Source organism: Populus nigra, chromosome 19, assembly GCF_951802175.1.
Source record: "Populus nigra chromosome 19, ddPopNigr1.1, whole genome shotgun sequence".
NCBI lineage: Eukaryota > Viridiplantae > Streptophyta > Magnoliopsida > Malpighiales > Salicaceae > Populus > Populus nigra.
This window is the reverse complement of record NC_084870.1, coordinates 7,620,237-7,640,838: the sequence shown is the minus strand read 5'-3', so window position 1 is coordinate 7,640,838 and position 20,602 is coordinate 7,620,237. Positions and strand designations below refer to the sequence as shown.

Sequence of the window (20,602 nt, the reverse complement as noted above, 5' to 3'; positions counted from 1 at the left end):
ATGAAAAGTTAAATTCATTTATATAATGTAATAAAAAAACAATTTATTCAAAATAAAACTTAAAAAATTCATGTAAATCTCACTTTGGTAGTTGTCATAGGCATAGAAAGGATATCGGAGTTTAACGCTCGTTTAGATTGCGATGGAAAATAAGAAGAAGAAAAGAATTTGATGCGTCTGTCTTTAATTTATAATTTTATAAAATACTTTCTTCTCATTTACTTGATAATTTTATAAATACTTTGACCAAGAACAAATTTGAAGACGAAGAAGACACGTGTGCTTGGAATATGCCTCGCATGCCACCGAGTGGTCCGGTGGCACAAGTCACAACCCTAGAAATTTGGAAACAAGAAAAGAAAAAAGAAAAAAGGAAAATACCCACCGCCATATAATATTTTCATCCACATCAAACACTCTCGTCTCTTCCTTGACCCTTTCGATGCGAAAGAGGGTCCTCCCTCTCCAACTCTTCCTCTCCCTCCCTCTCTCTCTCTCTCTCTCTCTCTCTCTCTCTCTCTCTCTCTCTCTCTCTCTCAATATACATATATAGGAATCTGGATAGAATCATTCTTTAGACTGCTAGCATCTTTTCTTTTCCTTTTTCTCCCTCTTTCTCTATAAATCTCTTTCTGTATATATTCTTTAGATTATATTTTTTTTTAGAGATTTAGATTAGTATAACAAAAAAAAAAAAACAAAAACACAATTTAATTTCTTGTTGTTGTAAACTTAATTTAATTAAATTGATCAAAACCATGACTTCAGTCACCAACATCGACGGTCACCAACCGCTTACTCCTGCCCTTCAACATCAGGTACTTTCTTTCCTGACCTCTTAGATCTACTTTTTTTAGGTCTTGGATCTTCGCAGAGAATTATAAAGAAATTGAAGGAAACGATGAATCCAATGATATTGTTTTTGTTTGGTAGTTGAATTCCTAGTAAATTGAAAACAGAAGGTTGGCAATTCTTGGTGACTGATTAATAAATTAATGAAAGTGCTTATTTACAGCTTGGAAAACTGATATTTTTTATTATAATCAGAAACCCTTTCGGTAAATTTGTCTGACTGGGGCTTGTTAGCTTGTTCTTGGTGCATGATGATTTATTGGAAGTTCTTGCTTTTTGAGGGAAATGAATGGGATTTTTAAGTTATTTTTTAATTATTTTTGTGGGATTTTTTGGTTTCAGGGTGAAATGGAGAGTAAAGTGGAGAGTAGCGAAAAGGCATGTGGGAATCATGGTGGGATTTGTGCTATATGCTTGGATAAGATTGTCCTTCAGGAAACTGCTCTTGTTAAAGGTTGCGAGCATGCGTACTGGTTAGTATAGTTAATCTCTACTTTTTACTGTTTCTGCTTCTGAAACATGACTGCATTGGTTAATTTTGAACCACTTGATTGATATGATTGGGTGACTTCTCTAGCATTTTGGCTTCTTGATTGGAGTCTTCTGTTGTTTTTTCCCTTCAATTCATCTTATTTGATCACGGAGGATGATATCCCATACCTGTTTTGTTAGGATTAAGAATGTGGAAGCTGGAAATGTGCTCTGCCAGAATTCAAGTGGTTTAGATTGAAAAATGACTGTCTTTGATGCTGGTATACACTGGAATGATCTTGTGTTGAGGACAAAATGTAAAAGTGATCTAGAAACAGATAGTAATGTGTATGTAGAAGTGAACATAATCTGCCATAATCTCTTCGATCCCTTCATTTATATGCCAGAATAAAGAGAGATTGGGTAGGAAAGTGGAAGAGACTATTTTGTATATGATAATCAAGTATTATTTTGTGGCATTTCTTCCCTGCTCCTATGTATTCATGTTTTTCCTAAGTTTACTTGTAAATAATTATCAAGAGAATGTCTTAGGAATCATATCAGCAGGTGTAGCTGATAGTATAGTTCATTTGGTTTCCACTGTGATGAGGCCATTGTGCAATTTGTTGCTGCTGGCTGCATTTTTTTTAAAAAATAAATTAATCGATTTCTTGCTATGTTTTGTTTGTTCTCTCAAGCATCTTTGGGTTGTGAGTTGGTAGAGCTATGTATTGTCATTTATGAAAACAAAGTTCCATGGTGAAGAAGAAATTGCTTGAGTCTGGTGATCTCTGTGTGAATATGGGTTCTATGCTATCTTCTGTAACTTTTGTGCCTGTGTTAGTGTTCTGCATCATTTTTTATCATGCATGACGTTATGGATTCTAATGGCTGCATGAAATTAATTGTGTGCTATGGCATTCATTTTTATTCATTTTTTATGCATATATTATTTCTTTTCATTTAACATGTTAGCTAATTTGCTACTTTTATTTTTTCTTGTTTTTCAAAGAATTTGTGATGACTTGCATCTATGCTATGAGGTTCACACTGTGCCTCACTGTTGTGGAGTAAATTAAACTCCCTTGCTTTCATTATCGCCTTTTGAGACCTGAGTTATGGTAGTCAGGTTGCTGGAATTAATAGAGGAGGTATGTTTATCCTAATCTGTCTCTGCCAGCTAGTATTAGATAGTTTCCAGTCACTTAGGTTTGTTCTCTGAAGAAACCTTCCTTTTGAACATTGTTTTCATTCACATGCTAAGATGTGTACTCTTATACATTGCAATAATCCATTCATGTGCCCACTACAAGCCTTAACAGTCCCAATTTCGGAGCTTCTCCTTATACTGAGTTCTATATGTAAATCATGTACTAAATTTTGTCAAATCCAATCTTGAAGATCATAACTCTTACAGACATATATGGATGGTATATTAGTTGTCAGATTTGAGTTTAATGCTGTCTTACATTTTATGCTCTGGCTCATTTCTGCAATTAGGTTCTAAATTTGCATTGAACCATCTAGTTTCTGTGTCTTTACATCATCTTTTCAAATTATTTGTGCACATTCATCATTTATGCCTTGTAGTTATTGCACTTTCAACTATTCTTTCTGCAGTATAAAGAAATATCTTTTGAACAGAGTTTCTCCTCCTAAATCCTTTATTTGTATAAATCTGCCTGTGTCCTTTTCATGCAATGTAGTTGTATTTCATTTGTTTTGAAGTGGGTTTGCTAAATATGATGCTGCATGAGTTCTTGTTTTGGTGTTGAAGAATTGCAGTGATTTTTATTGATGCAAGAAACTGATTGATCCACCTAAGTATGCTGTGGACATTTTTCTCATCATCATAGCTGTGTTGAGGTGTATGCTTATATGGTGTTCTCCAACTCACTAATAATTGGTTTGAAGAACTTGAATTTTCTAGCTTTACATAACTGCAGAAGAATTATGGCTGATTATAGCATATTCCATGTACTTATTGAACCTCATGCAAGCACCGATGATATGTTGATGATTTCCTTTGACATTGATAGTGTGAAGACTATTTTAACAAATTTCAATACTAAATGACTTGTATACTAGTATTCATTGTTCTTTCTGTCCTTTGTTCTGTGCAGTGTGACGTGCATCCTTCGATGGGCCACATACAGTAAGAATTCAACCTGTCCTCAGTGCAAACAGCCATTCGAGTTTCTCAATGTTCACCGTTCTCTTGATGGCAGGTTGAAATCTTTTACACGGTCATGTATTATGTTCTGAATGTGGTCAGTTAGTGGTTCATTTGATCAAAATACTTGAACTTGGCTTGTATAAGCTTAGTGAAAGTATTGCCATTTGTTTCTCTTTTGCTGAAATGAGCCATACTTTAGGTTTAATAGATTTTTGTTTCTGTAACAGCATCCAGGATTACATGTTTGAGGAAAGTGTGTGCCTCCTCCTTCGAGCTGCATGGTTCATGCCTTTGACCGTGGAGGATCATGAGGATTTTTATGAAGACCCGGATGATTATTATCCATATGAATATGAATATGAATATGAAGATGAGGATGATGATCTAGATGGAGTGTACTTGAGCAGTTCATCCAGTCTTCGCATTGGAAATCGCAGGTGGGGAGATAATGGCTATGTTAGGGCAGGGCGTCAAGAAGCAAGGCCAGTGCATCGATCAAATTTCGAGGACTCGGGGGCCGGCTCTTCACGTGAACCTAAGAAGAAAGAGGCTGCAAAAGATAGAACAGGGAGACGGGCAAAGAGGACACTCAAGCGTGAAGCGGCTGACAAGGCTGCTGCGGCAAAACATCAGCAGCATTTGACTAGGTTGGGCCGGAAGTGATTCCATGTTCATTTCTGTTTGTTCTTCATAAGCCAGGAACAGCGAACCTGTCACCTGTACAGTATTTCCATGCATTAACTCTGGAATAATAATGACATGGTAGTTGATTAGCATCTAGGAGATGGGGGGTATGTGGACGATGAATGACAGGTCCATTGCCCATTCAGAATTTAACGCTACTCAATTCAACTCACAATGAAGTTCATAACTTCATATTGCAGTTGCTAACATCACGTATTTCTTTACGTTGTCATTGATTAGGATTTGCAATACTCGAGAGAAATTCTTTTGCATTGTTTACATGGCTGTTTTGAAACTCCAGGTCGAGCTAATATTTCAAATGTTCGTTCCAGTGATTGGCATTTGGATAAATTCTGGACAACGGTTTTCATTTATTTCTATGGTTGTTGGTAACCAAGTTTGAAATTACGTTTCACGGAATTATTTACAGTGATGGATTATCGTTTCTGTTGAGGAATCTCTGAAGATGATTAGTGCGACGAGAACCATGAACTCCAATGATCTCAAGCGAGTGTGGAGAGGAAAGAATGCAAAAGACTGGCGAGGATGCTTTAGTTGAGCTTTCTGCATCTTCAGCGGAGACGGAGAGCCGAGCAATTCTGTCGAGCTTTGAGCTGCACTATAGCTCCTTGTCTCCGGTATGATGCCCATTATAAGCCCAAAATAATCAAGTTTTGAAATCATCGTAGAAGGGCCGTGGGTTTGTAAAGTTTCACAGTTTCTTTCTAATCGGTTTTATGTTTTCTTAAAAAGATTTTTTTTTTAATTTTTATTAACTTTTTTATTTTTTAAAATATTATCTTAATATATTTCAAAGGAAAACACTTAAAAAAAACAATATTTACCAAAAAAAAAAAACACTTATAAAGTTTTAGTACCTTCCCTCTAATTTTTGGTCATCAATCCACTTTGATGTATTTCATGAAAATTATGTACCACTTGATTCCCATGTAAATGACTTCGTGCGTCTGCAGTTTACTTGTACTGCAAAAATTATCGGTCATCAATCCATCAACTCTTTAACCACCAAACTTCTACTTCCCTCGGAGAACGATAGAACATAGAGGGGTCCCAGGATCAAAAAGATTCTAGCCATGCATCGTGTGCTTACTTTTTGATCACTGGATAATGCCATGCACAAGCCATTGGATGAAAGCACCATGCCTACAACTTGGTCTACTTCATATTCCTTTGACGCATAACCTTTAGGAACAAGAGAAAAATCAAAATTTCCATTTTCCAGTTAGGCTTAAAATGGATTTTATTTTTTCGGAGAAATGAAAAACAATACCACTGCACGGCCAAACTAACTTACTCCCAATTTTCTCATTTTTTTTGTATGTTAAAATTGCTGGTGGTAGTCGAAACATCCTCTCCAATAATTATGAAGAAATTATGCAATACTTCTGGACAACTCGTATAAATCATACTGATAGAATAAAGCCATTTTAAACCTTATGGCACATACCATAATTCAATAGAAACATACAAAGTACTGAGAGTCACGAAAATGGCGTCTACTACTATGTTCATAACTTCCATACTAATCTTGTTCTTTCTCGTGAACAGCAGTGCTGCACATTACACCCCTTGTAGTGAATCTTTCCGTCACTTAACCCAGGACAAGAACTTCTCAAACTGCAAGAAAATGACCACTTTAGGAGTTGAATTTGGATGGGAAGTCAATAAACACAATGTAAGCCAAATTGACATCATCATTGGCATAAGACTAAATAATGCAGATACGATGTGGCTAGCCTGAGGTTTGGATCCATAAGACAGGCCACAGATGGTTGGAACAAGAACAATGATAGGCATTAATTATCCAAATCATTGGTATTATGATCTTCATATCGGCTGCCAAATTATAGGCTACATCCTTGGCACAACTGGGTGGATCGTTGACCTATGGCTAGGACATGCTCCAAGATACTTTCCTTCAAAACCACCGTCTTTTCGGCAAACTGATATTTATTCCTCGTTCACAACATTGCAAGAAAGCCTCTCAGTTATTTAATTAAATATGCATGAAGGTTCATGATTAAGCGCAATGCAACCGACATATGCAATTAATCATATATATTCAAAGAAAGCGCATGAAATGGATGAGTATAGGAAGTGCTCATCCATTTCAGAAAATCATTTGCAGAGATGGGTTATCGTTTTTGTGGAGCTCTGTATCTCTAAAGTCGATTAGTGCGATGAGAACCAAGAATCTCATATCTCAAGCAGAGTAGAGAGGGAAAACAATGCAAACGATTATTTTTTTCCTGAACGTCGCGTGGCAATTATTCTTCTTTAGTCGAGCTATCTTCATCTTCAGCAGAGAAAAGTTCGAGAGCCTCAAGACTGGGCGGGGAACGTTAATGATGGGTCTGGTGAAGCCATTCTGTTGCGCCTTGAGCTATGTTAGGGCTCCTTGTTTGCAGTATGAGGCCCATTAAAAGCCCGAAATAATCAAAATTTGAAATCATCATGAAAGGGCCGTTGGGTTTGTAAATAACTAGTTTACTTCTTCTTCTTCTTCTTCTTCTTCAGTTTTACTTTTACAGTGATAGTATATTACTATATTCCAGCTATCTTCTTCTTCGTTATGTAATAAATCGAAATTATTGAGATTCATACCTATTTTGTTAAAGTAAATTAATGATAAGCATCCATTAATCTATGCCTACTTGTATTGTAACAATTACTTTTGAATAATGACAATAAGGGATTTTGTCTTGGAAGTATAATTGATAACGAAATAAGAAGGGTTTGCATTCTTAATTCGAAGCCGGCACATCCATCCATTCACTCTGATAAAGTGGTCGGGACGGTAAAGTAATTGTTTTTTAAAATGTAAGAAAATCATTCTTTAGTACATTAAAACTATTCAAAAACATTAAAAAATTAATTAAAAAAAAACTCCCTGTCTCGAGACACTATCTTTTTATTTATTTATTTACGTGGGGTGTCCGGGCCAGCTTGCGCGCACCACGACTATTCCCCACGGCCCACTGGACATTCTGCAAGCCCAGAAGCAGGTAAGGCACCACGGGGATGACAAACATGCACATAAAAAATCAAACCCAAAATAAAAACAAAACAAATCACACGATCGACCACAACAAGTGCTCGAGACACTATCTCTTACCTCCCTGGGAGGATGATTGAGCGAAAAAATTAGAGTCATCCATGATCGCACGACTTTTTAATCACTAAATAAGGCCCTACACCTGCCATTGGATGAAAGCACATTTCCACCAACTCGCGCCATTTCAATTCCTTTGACAAGTGTCCTTTCTAAACAATGAAACTCGAGTGCCTCTTCAAACTCCATTTCGAGACGTTTACAGGACAAACAAATAATTTATGTCCCCGACTTATGTTTTTTATAGAGGGAAATCTCTCCAGAAAAAAAATATATTCCAAAACAGAGACAATAACAAACATGTATTCCGAGAGTACCACCAAAAACTGATGAAACAACTTCGTCGAAGAAAAGGAAAGAAAAAAGAAAGTTCGCATTTTTCAGGTAGAAATAAAAAGGATTTTCTCAAATCTTCGGAGAAATGAAAAACAACAATAAGACTGCGCAGTCAAATTAACGTCGCCCCAATTTTCTCATTTTCTAAGTTAAATTGCTGGTGGTAGTCAAAACATACTCCCGTGATTACCAAGAAATAGCCAAGTTGAGGACTTTTTCAAGTTTGAATCCTGCACTAACTACCATCGAGAAAGATGCTGCCCTGAGGTCATGTATCAGACTCTGTAACCGATCATGGCAATCTTCTTTTGGACGAACGAATTCATTATCAGAAAGTCGCTTTTTCTTTCTCCTTTTCGTGTTTTGGACAGTTTTGTCTATGAATTAGACTAATGTCTTAGGCATTGCTTATTTAGTTTTAAATGTTCCTCTTAATTATTTATTGAGTGTACACACGCATCTTACCCGTTTATGTATGTTTATGAATTAGATAAACAAAATAAAATTTATGAAAAAACTTGAACGCAATAAATATGTAGTATAACAAAAAAAAATAATTCATAATTTTAAATTTAATTATCAAATCAAGTTTAAATTTTATCAGACAATTCTATCAAAAAGTTAACTTATTTTAAATAGTCAAGATTCGAAAGTCTTTCAAATTAAACCTAGAAGATATTATTTTTGATATTTTAATTATTTTTCTATTCAACTTTGAATTCTTTTGATTTTAACTTTTATATAAATATTTGGTGTGTTTTTTTTTTATCAAATTATTAAATTTTAAACTTTTTAAAAATACCAACATTCTCTACATATTTAAGATTGTAACCTTAAAGAATTCTAAGTTTTTTCCATGTTGTCGATAAATGTAGGTATGCAATATCTAATCTTTTATATTTTACATAGTAAATCACCATATATAAAAAACTTCACTTTCATATATATGCCTGTCCACGGAGATAGATACTTGGCTCCATCAACCAACCAAGTCGAAGAATTTATTTAAATTTAGGGGAGGAGCTAGAAATTTTTTTAGTTTTTTTTAAGGGGATGGATGAGTAGAATATCCTGAGATGAAAAAAATCTTTCATATAGGAGTATAAAATACGCAGGCCCAGTTCATAATTGCAAATCTTCGTCAATTTTGAAACAAAACTTTTGTTGTTTTTTGTTTTTGAAAAAACTCATTAAATCTAAAAAACTGTTTGGAACTCTAGGACGCCCACCGGACCTCTTGGCTCCGCCACAATGTAAATTAAAAGATTCGCAAATAATTAATGAGTTCGAAAAGAGGTTTTTGGAGAAAATGGGCTTCGATTTAAAGTCATTTCCTCCAATTTCCTGAAAGCATTACAATTATAATATCTTTTACAAACCTAATTTCTTGAGTAATTAAGCTTCAGCCGATCTTATTAGAAATTGGGGAAATCAACTCATGATTTATACAAGATAGTCAAGTACCCGGTTAAAAGTGCTTGCCACCTGAATCCAATAAATACCAAGAGAGCTTTCATGCTAGATTTTAGTGCTATGGATGGAGACCTGGCGTGGAAAATCAGATCATCTATAGTTCCATTCAAACTTAATTAGGCAAGCTAGTATACACGTACCAGAATTAGAGCAATCATATCATTTTAATGTTCAAGATTAGGATTGACCATGCATACATGGTGAATCAATGAAGCTTCCCCTCAGATGACTTTTACTCTACAAAATGGCATTCAAGCGAAGCAGTTGAGGATTTGAATAGTTTGCTTGAAGTGCTTTATATATATGTGATTAGTTATCCTCGTACGCTTCCCCTTGATGCCAAGGAATTCTACAAGGGTAATTAATTTGTATGCATCATATAGTTCATTAAATTTCTTAATTATAGATGTTTTCACTGGCACCTTTTTTTATTATAACATAGATTCTATAACATAAATTCTTCTATACCTTGTTCTATATTTATTATATAATAGATTCTATTTTTTTTATTTAATATATTATTCTGCGTTTTACTGAACCATTTGCTACGTTTTCTACATCATGGTGGTATGGGATCATGGAGACAATTTCTTCCCATAAAGCCATGAACGAAGTAGGGGAGGACAGAAGGGATTATTTTGTCTTGAAGCTTAGGAGAGCATCTGTAGAGGGAGATAGGTGGAGAGAGGGATAATGAAGAGTGGGGCCAAAAGGTGGGACCTCCAATTACATCAGCTGAGCAAAATAAGTCCACTGGAAGTGGAAGCTGCAATGTCAAGCAAAGCAAAGCCTTCAAAAATCTCAATCCCTCACCCACCACTTGCTATAGAAAAAGAATAGAAGAAGTGGCATGCGAAAACAAGCCACAACATCAGCAGCAGCAGCAGCAGCATCATCACCATCTTTTTTTGATTTCTCTTTTGATTCTTACCTACTACCACACCTACCTCTTCAACTTGCACAAAGAAAGCTCTTTTATTCCACTGTCTCTCTCTCTCTCTGCCTGTCTCCTCTTTCTTTTCTTTTTATCTCCAGTCTTTTCCTTGAATTCATGGATCGATGCTGCCAACACAAGCCAGAAGCCAGAAAGGATATAGAAACTAGAGAGAAAGGCTTCCAGTGCATTATAAGCAATCAATTAACTCTCTGAAACCTCCTTGTTTTGCTCTGTTCTGTTCTATTTTCTTCCCCTTCAAAACATTCTTCCTACTACCAAATCCATTCACTAATCTTCTAAAACTACTTGAAAGAGTTCAGTGATACTCATATAGGAACAAGACCTTATCACTGATGCATAGATTGTTCTTCGTGTCAGCCCTGTTTTTGTTCTGTTCTCTCATATATAGGAGCTTTCTCGCCAAACCTGAACCAAATAGGATATAGTCTTGAAACTCCCTTGAAGCATCACATTGAAGAATTAACTTTCTTTTGATGGATTCTTTCAATGAATCAACTGGGTTCAGGTACAATCCAAATTCAAACACGATGGTCGATGCAGATGGCGATTCTGAGTTCTCCGGGATTCTTGAAATCTATGTTCATCATGCCAGGAATATTCACAACATATGTATCTATGATAACCAAGATGTTTATGCAAAATTCTCTCTAACTTATAATCCCGATGAAACCCTTTCAACTAGAATTATCAATGGAGGCGGAAAAAACCCAGAATTCAATGAAAACTTCATGATGAAACTCACTCAACTTGATGCAGTCCTCAAATGTGAAATTTGGATGCTTAGTAGAGTTAGAAACTACATGGAGGATCAGCTTCTAGGATTTGCTTTGGTCCCTATTTCACAAGTTTCTGGCAAAGGAAAGGTGACTCAAGATTACAGCCTCTCCTCCACTGACCTCTTTCACTCTCCAGCTGGCACTGTCCAATTGTCTCTTTCCTTAAACACATCTTTGCCTGTTAAGCCCTCGGCAACAGCTGCCAACTCGTCAATATCATCGGAGGTTGTGCTTCTTGATAGAAAGATATCGGAGGTTATTTTGGAGCCAGTTGAGTATTCGAGAATTGAATTTCCTGATATCAATGTTGTTAGAGAGAATCAGCAAATGGTCTCAGAGTATTTTGATGGCATGGGTTCCAGGCCTGGCTCTTTTCTTTACCTTGGTGCCTCTCCACTACCTGCTGTTCATGACTATGAAATGACAACAAATTCCTCCGAGGAAAATCAAGGAGGTTCAGGTTCTCCTAATGGCAGCACCCAAAACTCCAGTTTCTTGAGCTCTACGACAACAAGCCTGAGCGATGACAGAAATTCCTCCGATTCAGTTGAGAGAAAGATTCGTTTAGGTGGTCAATCATCAAACCCTCTTAACGTTTTGATCACCACAGTGGCTAATCATAACTCCTGCGCTTGCCCTGACACTCCAACTTCAAAGAAGGGAAATGAAGTCCGAGATGAAAAGGAATCAAATTTTACAAGCAAGGAGGAGGAGAGCAATAAGGAAGGAAACATGAGTTCTATTAAATTTGGTCAAGTATTTTCAGCTCCACTAGGAAACATCAATCTTGAGGCCGAGCAGTCTGCAATGCAGCAGCAAATAGTAGACATGTACATGAGGAGCATGCAACAATTCACAGAATCTTTGGCCAAGATGAAGCTACCTATGGATCTTGACAAACCGGAACCTGAGGACCGCGGTGACGTGATTCAAAGTCACAGAAATGAACTGGAGCTTGAGAAGAAGAAGAAGGACGGAGGTCGAGTGTTTTATGGTAGCCGGGCATTCTTCTAGTCAATAATCCTTGCTGCTGCGCATGTTACCTAGCTTTGTTCCATCAGGAAATGGAGTTTAATTTATCGGCTACTTCGGTGGTATTTATGACTCAAATCAATAACCTTAGTTTTGTTTAGCTTCTCTATTATATCACTACAATTTCTTCTAATATGTCACATGTTTCAAATTATGCAAGAATAAATGTATCCGTATTGAAGAATTGCCAAAGACTTGTATGATGTAGAAGGGGATCTTGAATCCTCTGTAGCATCTGTACTATATATTTGCAGCTTGAGAACACAGAATTTTATTTGTAAGATTACATATATAGAAAGTGTTATGATATTTTGGGCAATGCCAGCCTTGCCTGATGGGTTTCAAGTCATTAAATATTTGTGTATCTTAGATAAGAACGATTGTGGCTACACGACAAGCAGGCCTGTGCATCAATCTGCTTGTCCCTGCTCGCTGCTATTCAGTTCTTCTTTATACATCTAGTATGTGATAAGGTTAATTTTGATGGGTTTTTTTCATTTCTCAGCTTCTCATCAACAACAAGTATGAGCTTTTGCATGTTTTAATTTAAGTTTTTAATTTTAAATACTGTTAAAAGAAAACTCTTTTGGAGTTTCTTCGACCTGCAGGAGATAAATTTAGAAAGTAGACTATTTTGTTGCCCCGCGCTATAATATAGGAAAGAGCAATTTTTTTTCTCAAAGTTAAAAAAAAAGTGAGAGCATTGTTAATTTTTTTTACCATTAAAAATTTAAATTTATTTTTTCAAATGGAATTAATTTAACATCAAAATTTATTATTAAAATCACATAACTCTTTATAAATTCAAACAAAACAAAATATCAAACTTAATTTAAAATCAACTTAATATTAAAGAATCAAATTTAAAAAAAAAAGTCAAGTAAAAGAAAAAATTAAGCATTGTGGGTAGATATTGCAATCAAATTTGATTGTGTTTCCTCCCAAGATGCATTTTTATCATTTTTTTAATATTTCTTTCATTTCACATTATCTCACATATCCACGATTTTAAATATTATTTCATGATTTACTGAACATAAAATTTTGTCAAAACAAACTATCATTGTTGCTAAAAAAAAAAGAATAAAAATTAAATTTGATATAAAAAAACATCAAAAGCATTAGATGTAGAAACCAAGGAGACGAGACAGAAAAAAAAAGTGGGAAAAAAATTAAAAGGTTATTGAAGCCACACCAGAGGTAATTTGTCTTCATATGCCCCCGGGTAAAAAGCCCTCGTCATGATGACTTCATTGATCAAATTTGTGGTCGTGTTTAGAGTTTGTGTATGCGTCGTCACAGTTCTATGACCTTTTTAAGTTATTGGCGTGCATTTTACGTGCAATAATTCAATCTAGTTCCTAATTTGAAAAAAAAGGATATTTGGTTTTGTTTTAAATCTACTCCTTAAAGTTTTAGTTATACACATGATAATTTTTTCTGAATATCTTAAGAGCCTCGTATCAAGTCAAATGTAACAAATCATCAAATTCAAAGATAAATAAACTTATTTTTAAATGATTAAATCAAAATGAACAAAAAACTTTAAGGGTGAAATTAAAAAAAAAAACAAAAATGAAAAAATGATAATCAAGCATTAACACCATTATTTTTTCTCAACATTTTGAGAACCTCATAACAAAATTTGAGATGTTTCCCTATTTATATTCACATGAGCTTTTAGTTTTTTTAACATACGGGTGTTTTTTATTATTATTATCAAACACAAATCAAATTAACATTTTTAGTTGATAGATCTAGATTGAGAATTTATAAAAAATTAAGTTAATTATTTTTATTAAAATAATATTTTTTAATTTGATCGGTTCAAGATTGACCTCATTAACATTTTTAAATCTCAACTTGTAAAGGATGATAATTAAAGTGACATCAATTTTTTATATAAACCATTTCTATTAGAGTTGTATACTTCGCAATTTGTCTTAATCCAGTTGTTGGGCGGTATAAAGAAATTTAAATGGCCCCTTTTCTTATATTAGCAAAAAAAATGATTATAAATGTGTTAAAAACAATGTTTACATCATTACCATTTATCTAAAGCTTCTACTACAATTTAAGCTCGTAAACTCTTCAAACTTCAAAGAGACACGTACGTATTCTGGATATAATGTACAGATGGAACCTGTACGAATTCTGCCATAGCAAGACAGCTTCTTCTTCCTGGATTTCATACAAAGATGGAGTATAGGCATGGAAACACGTCCGTCCTCCATAAGGGTAGTTTCCTGAAACTCATACTTGACTATATTGGCTAAGCAATGAGTCGTAATTCTACTGTGTTTCTCTCCTGCTACAGATCAATTCCTGAGAATTGGATGCTAAAAGTAGACTATCCTCGCAACACAGACAGATAATCATCATCAGTCCTGCACTTTGATAAGAGATTGACAACCTGAATGAAGCATTATATATAGGAGATTGGCCTGCCTCCTTAATTTGTTGAGAGGAGACACCATACAATACTGTAGCTCTAGTTTTTTTTTTTTTTTAATGCAAATCAGGGCGTAATGCTCTATAGAATTAAATTAAATGTGCTAATACGAAAACAAATATAAACCCATAGGGGTTCACTAATAATTGAACAATAGTGAATAATTGAATTAAATTAAGCTCTAGTTTCTTCAATAGTGTACAAGTCACCTCCAATAATTTGTCCCCAATGATTGAACAATAACGTCTGTCCGAAGCTAAAGCATTGTTTCTTGATCGCAATAAAGATTTATCAAAAGAATTTATGAGAATCGAGAATTTTTATAGAAAATAAATTAATATAAAAAAATTTAACAAGTTAATTTATTAAATTTATGAATTAAATTATAAGATTAAAATAAATAAATATAAAATAAATTATAAAATATAATTTTTAATTAATATATTATTAAATAATAAATTTTTTAAAAAATTAATATAAAAAAACCTGAATAAAACAACTCGAGCCCATCTAATTAACTCATTAAACTTATATCACAAATCATAAAATTAAAATAATTATATAAAAAATAAAGGCAACTAATCATAAATTTCAATATCTATTAAATATAATGTTAAAAAAACAAAAACAAATCATTACAATATTGAAAGCGTCATCATTTTAGTTTTTTTTTCCTTTTTGGTTAATTAATATATCTTGCTTAGTGGTCACGTATTTCTAGCACTCATCAATGCTAGTACGTAATCCTTAGAAGCATCTCAGGATCACCGGCAGTTTTTATTAATAATCAAAGTGGTTAGAAACTTGACTTTCTCTTTAAACTTCTTTTTTAATTTTTTTTTTGTGTGGAGGTCTAACGTGGTATATAATTGTTTTATAGCACTTAACCTTTCTTCTTCTTTTTAAATAAAACGCTATTAACTCTGTTCTTTCATATGACCTCTGCATGCCCCTTTATTTTCCATATATATATACCAGACTCAATAACCCTAACAAGAACCCTAAGAAGAAGAAGAAGAAGAAGATTTGAGGATACCCTCATGTTATAAGCTGGAGTGATTTGCTGGATTCATGCATGCAAGTAGATGATGGAGATATTTTTGAAGTATATATCACTTTGTGCGTGGAGAATGGAAGAAATAATTCCCAGGTAGGTCATGATCAAGGGTTGAAAAGCATCACGATATTTGTTAAAGCCACAAATTTTCTTGGTGGATATCATTGTAATGGTGGGGCAGATTAGACCATTTTTCCACACATTGTGCATATTCTTCAAAATAAATATACAAGGCACGTTTAAAAAGGGTCCTATAAGACTTGGAAATAGTAGGAATCCAAGGTGCCACTTGTATATATATTCCAATGTGATATATATATATATATATATATATATATATATATATATATATATATATATATATTGTCATCTTACTCTGAATGCTGGTGTGTTTTTATTTATTTATTTAATTAATTAATAATCTGCACCTAACTCTTACAACCCTTAGCCATCAAGCTTCTTACCCCTCATGATTAGAGAGGTGATTAATTCGAAACATGCTTTACCATTCTTTTGGTTTTTTACTATTGCTATTAAGTATTAACCAGCGATAATCCTAAAAAAAAATGTTTTTAATTACGACGAGAATTTTATTGCTTTCATGAGCAGATTTGAAAATGCACTTTCTCAATCAACAGTGTTCAAAAAATCTAAGGTAACACAGTATTACTATTAAGAAGTATGCTAGCAATTTTTTTTTTAATAATTTTCACTCAAAAATATATTAAAATAATATTTTTTTATTTTACAAAATTTTATTCTTAGCATCAAAACATTAAAACAATTAAAAAATAGATGAATTTTCATCGCTATCTATTTAAGCCACACTTCCATATTGGGCTCAGTAGCAGAAAAAGTAGAGAAACAATAGTTGCGTTCTCTGTAGCGGCATGGTGCTGGTGTCTCGGATGCCCAGCTTAGCTTTTAGGCTAGATCTTAAGGCTTGATTCGTGGCCCTGGAGAGTTATTGATCAGCCCATCTAACCATTTTTTTAATTAATTTTATTTAATTACAAAAATATCAATAAAAACATAGTTTGAAAATTATGTCGTTAAGATAGTATCCAAGCATGAAAACAAAATATCGTAATACCTATGCAAATAAACCAAACCTCACAAAAGAGGATGGATGCGTATACTAACTGAGAAATTAAAATTGTTTGATTTCAATATTTAAAATTTAAAATATCGGTGTCATCTTTAATTATGAGTAATTTAAATTATTCGCTTTCGTAATTTTACATCTAAACCTTTAAAATAAGGCAACATAGAGGATACGATTGCATCAAATATAATTCCTAGTATTATAAAGTTTTCTTTGTATCTATTTCTTTTATAAATAAACTCAAATAATAACCAATAAAATATTATTAATTATTTCTTGAACATTTGTCCATCATTAATCCTATTTTATAGTGGTGGTAAAAATAAAATTATATATATATATATATAAAAAAACACTACGTATCATCCCTCCAAAGAATGCTAAATGTTGCAAATTCGATGTCCGAATAAATATGTTGGGTTTTGCAGAACATTGGATCGTAGAATTCACTCGTATAATTCATAAAATAGAATTCAAAGGAGTTTCATAAATCCAGTAATTCAGAATAGTATTTATAAAGTGAACCTGTCAGAGATCTATCTTAACCCAATAACTTAAACTATTAGGTGAGACTTCAAGATATGATTTATATTATTCTTTAACACATCTCAACCCAATAACTTAAACTATCAAGTGAGACTTCAAGATATGATTTATATTATTTCCTAACACACACCCCCTCAAGTGAAAACCTTCTAGACTTGAAACTTGCACAGACCCATATTACCTTATGTTTAATTTTTATAAAATAAATAAGGATGGTGAGATTCGAACTCGTGATCGCTTGGTTATCAAGACTCTGATACCATGTCAAAAAACCATCTCAACCCAATAGTTTGAGCTATTAGGTGAAGCTTCAATATATGATTTATATTATTCTCCAACAGAGCCAAATTGTTTTTAAAAATCGTTAAAAACATGTGCTCGTATCCAATTCACTTAATTTATATATATATTTTAATTGATATTTATTCAAGGGTAAAACATGAAATGCTGTATAATATTTAAATATTTATCCTTTTAAAATAGTGTTTGGTATTGTGATAAAACGTTTGTTTTTTAAAGTATTTTTTGCTTAAAAATACATTAAAATAATTTATTTTTTATTTTTTAAAATTTATTTTTTTTAACATTAGTACATCAAAATAATAATAAAAAAAACCCCAAAAAATTTAAAGTAAAAATAATAATTAAAAAAAACATGGTACAATCACAAAGACAAACAGTCTCCAAATATTTACAAATATCAACTTCACATTTTTTAACCAGTGGGTTTGGAAACATTTTGATGGTTATTTGGTTTAATTGTGATCAAGACCCGGACAATGAATCTAATTAATTAATTGTTAAAAAAAATTAAAAAAAGAAGACGCAGAAGACGAAAAATAATGGAAAGAGAATGAAATATTTCATGGATTTGTGAAACATGAACGAACATAAAATGTAAATAACACTAAATAAATACAACTGAACAAAATATGATTTATGTATTATTTTTCTCTTATTTATTCTTCCTCTCAAGTCCTCGTAAATGCTGTAATGTGTCTCAAAAATCAAATTTTAAAAAACAGGTTATGTAATAGTTAGAGCTAAAACTGGAACTATAAAAAAAATTAGAAAATTAACATTGTGAATTTTAAAACCATAAAAATCTGCGTGAAGTATTGAAAAGTCAAAATAAGGTTTATCCTTACAAAAAAACATCCTATTAGTAGCATCTCTCTCTACCTTGACGGGAAATAAAATTCTTTAAAATATCTAGTGGGCCTTGGGAAATAGTCGTGGTGTGCGTAAGCTGGCCCAAACACCCCATGTAAATCAAAAAAAAAAATTCTTTAAAATGTAGCAGTATCTCTCTCTACCCTAGCGGGAAATAACCACGCCGATGATGTTTTACACCATAGTTATTAATCATAGTTTCGGGGTTGTTCCGATGAAATGTGAGATTTTAATATTTTATATAATATTTTTTTTAAAATAATACATATGAACATGAATGTATGCTATTAAAAAAATAGAAAGAATGAATCGTTTAGGTGATGGTCCAGTGATAAAAACTTGAGATCAAGATGTTTGCTTTCTCTGTGGTCTCAGGTTCGAGTCCTGTAGCTGCTCATATGATGGCCATTGGAGGTTTACATGGTCGTTAACTTCATGGCCCGTGGAATTAGTCGAGATGCGCGCAAGCTGACCCGGACACCCACATTAAACTAAAAAAATAGAAAGAATGAAATGTAATATAGTTATTTTATGTTAAAAAAATTAAAAAATATTTCATGTAAATATATGCTATAAACAAATATGAGGTATGAAGTATGGTAAAATTATTTTATATAAAAAAGTTAAAAAACAATCTATTTGAATATAAAATATAAAAAATAAATCATAAAGTATATTATAGCGATTATATATCAAAACCTCAATAAATAATTCATGTAATAATAAATTATAAAAAAATATAAGACATGAAATATATATTATAATTATCTTACATTGAAAAATTAAAAAATAATTTATATGAATTTAGATTGTATATAATTATTTTATATTATAAAATTAAGAAATAATTTATAAAATAATTTCACACCATGACCCCGTTGTTTAAAACCCAAGTCGGTCCGCCGGGTCAACTTGGACCCGGCTGCCTCGAGAGACTACAAATTCTGGTCTTGTAATGTTGCCTGGACTGTCCCCACTATAAAATGATACCCCACATTTTAGAAAGCTTTCACCCCTCTCATGTCTTCTCCTATCCAGGTGCGCTGCATTTTTCCCTCTCTAAAAAAGTGTCCCTACCTACCTTCCATTGTATCCCTACAAAATTTTCGGGGTCCCACAACTCAAGACCCTGCTGACTATAAGACAACATTGAAGAAACAGTATTTTCCTGGCTCCGTCCATTTCCCTATCTCTCTCATCCTCAACAAAATTCTCCCCATGAAATGGCAGATCACTTTGGAGGCGCAATCTCTCTCTCTCGAGAACTCTCCCACACCTCTGATGACTCCTCCTCCGATCATAGCCCAAGAAGTGTCCCTACACTCTCCGCCACTCCTGTAACTGCAGACTCTCCATCAAGACTTGGTCGACCCCACAACAATACCTCTCCTGATGATCACATCCACCATAACAACATCCAATCAGTTCAGATCCAGAGAAAGCCAAGAGGCAGACCTCCGGGCTCAAAAAACAGGCCTAAACCACCCATTATCATCACCAAAGACTGTGAATCCTCCATGAAACCAGCCATCCTCGAGATCTCCGCTGGTTCTGATGTAATCGAAGCCATCGTCAACTTTGCTCGTAGAAACCATGCGGGCATAAGTGTTATAAGTGCAACTGGGTCTGTTGCTAATGTTACTCTTCGCCACCCAGTTTCTCATACTCCTTCTCTATCTCTACATGGACCGTTTAACTTGCTTGCATTGTTTGGCTCTGTTGTTGGTTCTCTCGCAACAAACAAAGCATCATGCGCTTCTTCTCCTCCTGGTTCTGCAGTGCATTCTTGTTCTTCTTTTGGGATATCTCTTGCAGGGGCACAAGGGCAGGTTTTTGGAGGGATAGTGGCTGGAAAGGTGATAGCTGCAACGCAAGTTGTGGTGGTGGCAGCTACTTTCTTGAACCCTACGTTTCACAGGCTACCAGGTGAGAATGATGAGGCTGACCAAGAGACTAAACCTAGTGTTGGTGGTGGTCCTGCAAGCGAGTCTTGCGTTAGTACTGGCATGTCCATGGCTGTTTATGGTGTGGCTAATCCAACTCCAGCCAATTGCCAGATGTCTCCTCCCGAAATTATGCACTGGCCGGGTCCTCCCTCGCGTCCATCTTATTAGGAGAAATAAAATGTTCACTTTTCTTGGGCAAGGATTTAGGTGCAAAATCGAGTTAGATGACTTGCAGTTTGTGGTAATTAGTCTTACAAAATTGTCTGGGTGATGTTTAAGAAAGTGAAATTTAGTTCGAGAATTTTATTGTTACAAATTCAACTAAATTGATTTGTCTTTCCCTGGATGTCTAGCTTTTGTTCTAGTTCTTGGATTTTTGTTGTCTGGTGGTTGTTGCTAATTTTAGACTATTCCTTCTTAATTCTAATATTT

At 33.9% G+C, this 20,602-nt stretch overlaps 3 protein-coding genes across 3 annotated transcripts; all 3 read left to right on the top strand.

Moving 5' to 3' along the window:
- The first annotated feature begins 417 nt into the window (after positions 1–417).
- LOC133680422 (uncharacterized) lies at positions 418–4,390 on the top strand. Its single transcript, XM_062103364.1, has 4 exons — positions 418–818; positions 1,195–1,325; positions 3,447–3,551; positions 3,727–4,390. The coding sequence occupies exons 1-4, from the start codon at positions 759–761 to the stop codon at positions 4,160–4,162; spliced, it is 732 nt and encodes a 243-aa protein (XP_061959348.1). The 5' UTR covers positions 418–758; the 3' UTR covers positions 4,163–4,390.
- Positions 4,391–9,950: 5,560 nt separating this feature from the next.
- On the top strand, positions 9,951–12,210 carry LOC133680457 (uncharacterized). Its single transcript, XM_062103419.1, has one exon. The coding sequence runs from the start codon at positions 10,557–10,559 to the stop codon at positions 11,871–11,873; it is 1,317 nt and encodes a 438-aa protein (XP_061959403.1). The 5' UTR covers positions 9,951–10,556; the 3' UTR covers positions 11,874–12,210.
- Positions 12,211–19,447: 7,237 nt separating this feature from the next.
- LOC133680153 (AT-hook motif nuclear-localized protein 28-like) lies at positions 19,448–20,338 on the top strand. Its single transcript, XM_062102972.1, has one exon. The coding sequence runs from the start codon at positions 19,448–19,450 to the stop codon at positions 20,336–20,338; it is 891 nt and encodes a 296-aa protein (XP_061958956.1).
- Positions 20,339–20,602: the final 264 nt, after the last annotated feature.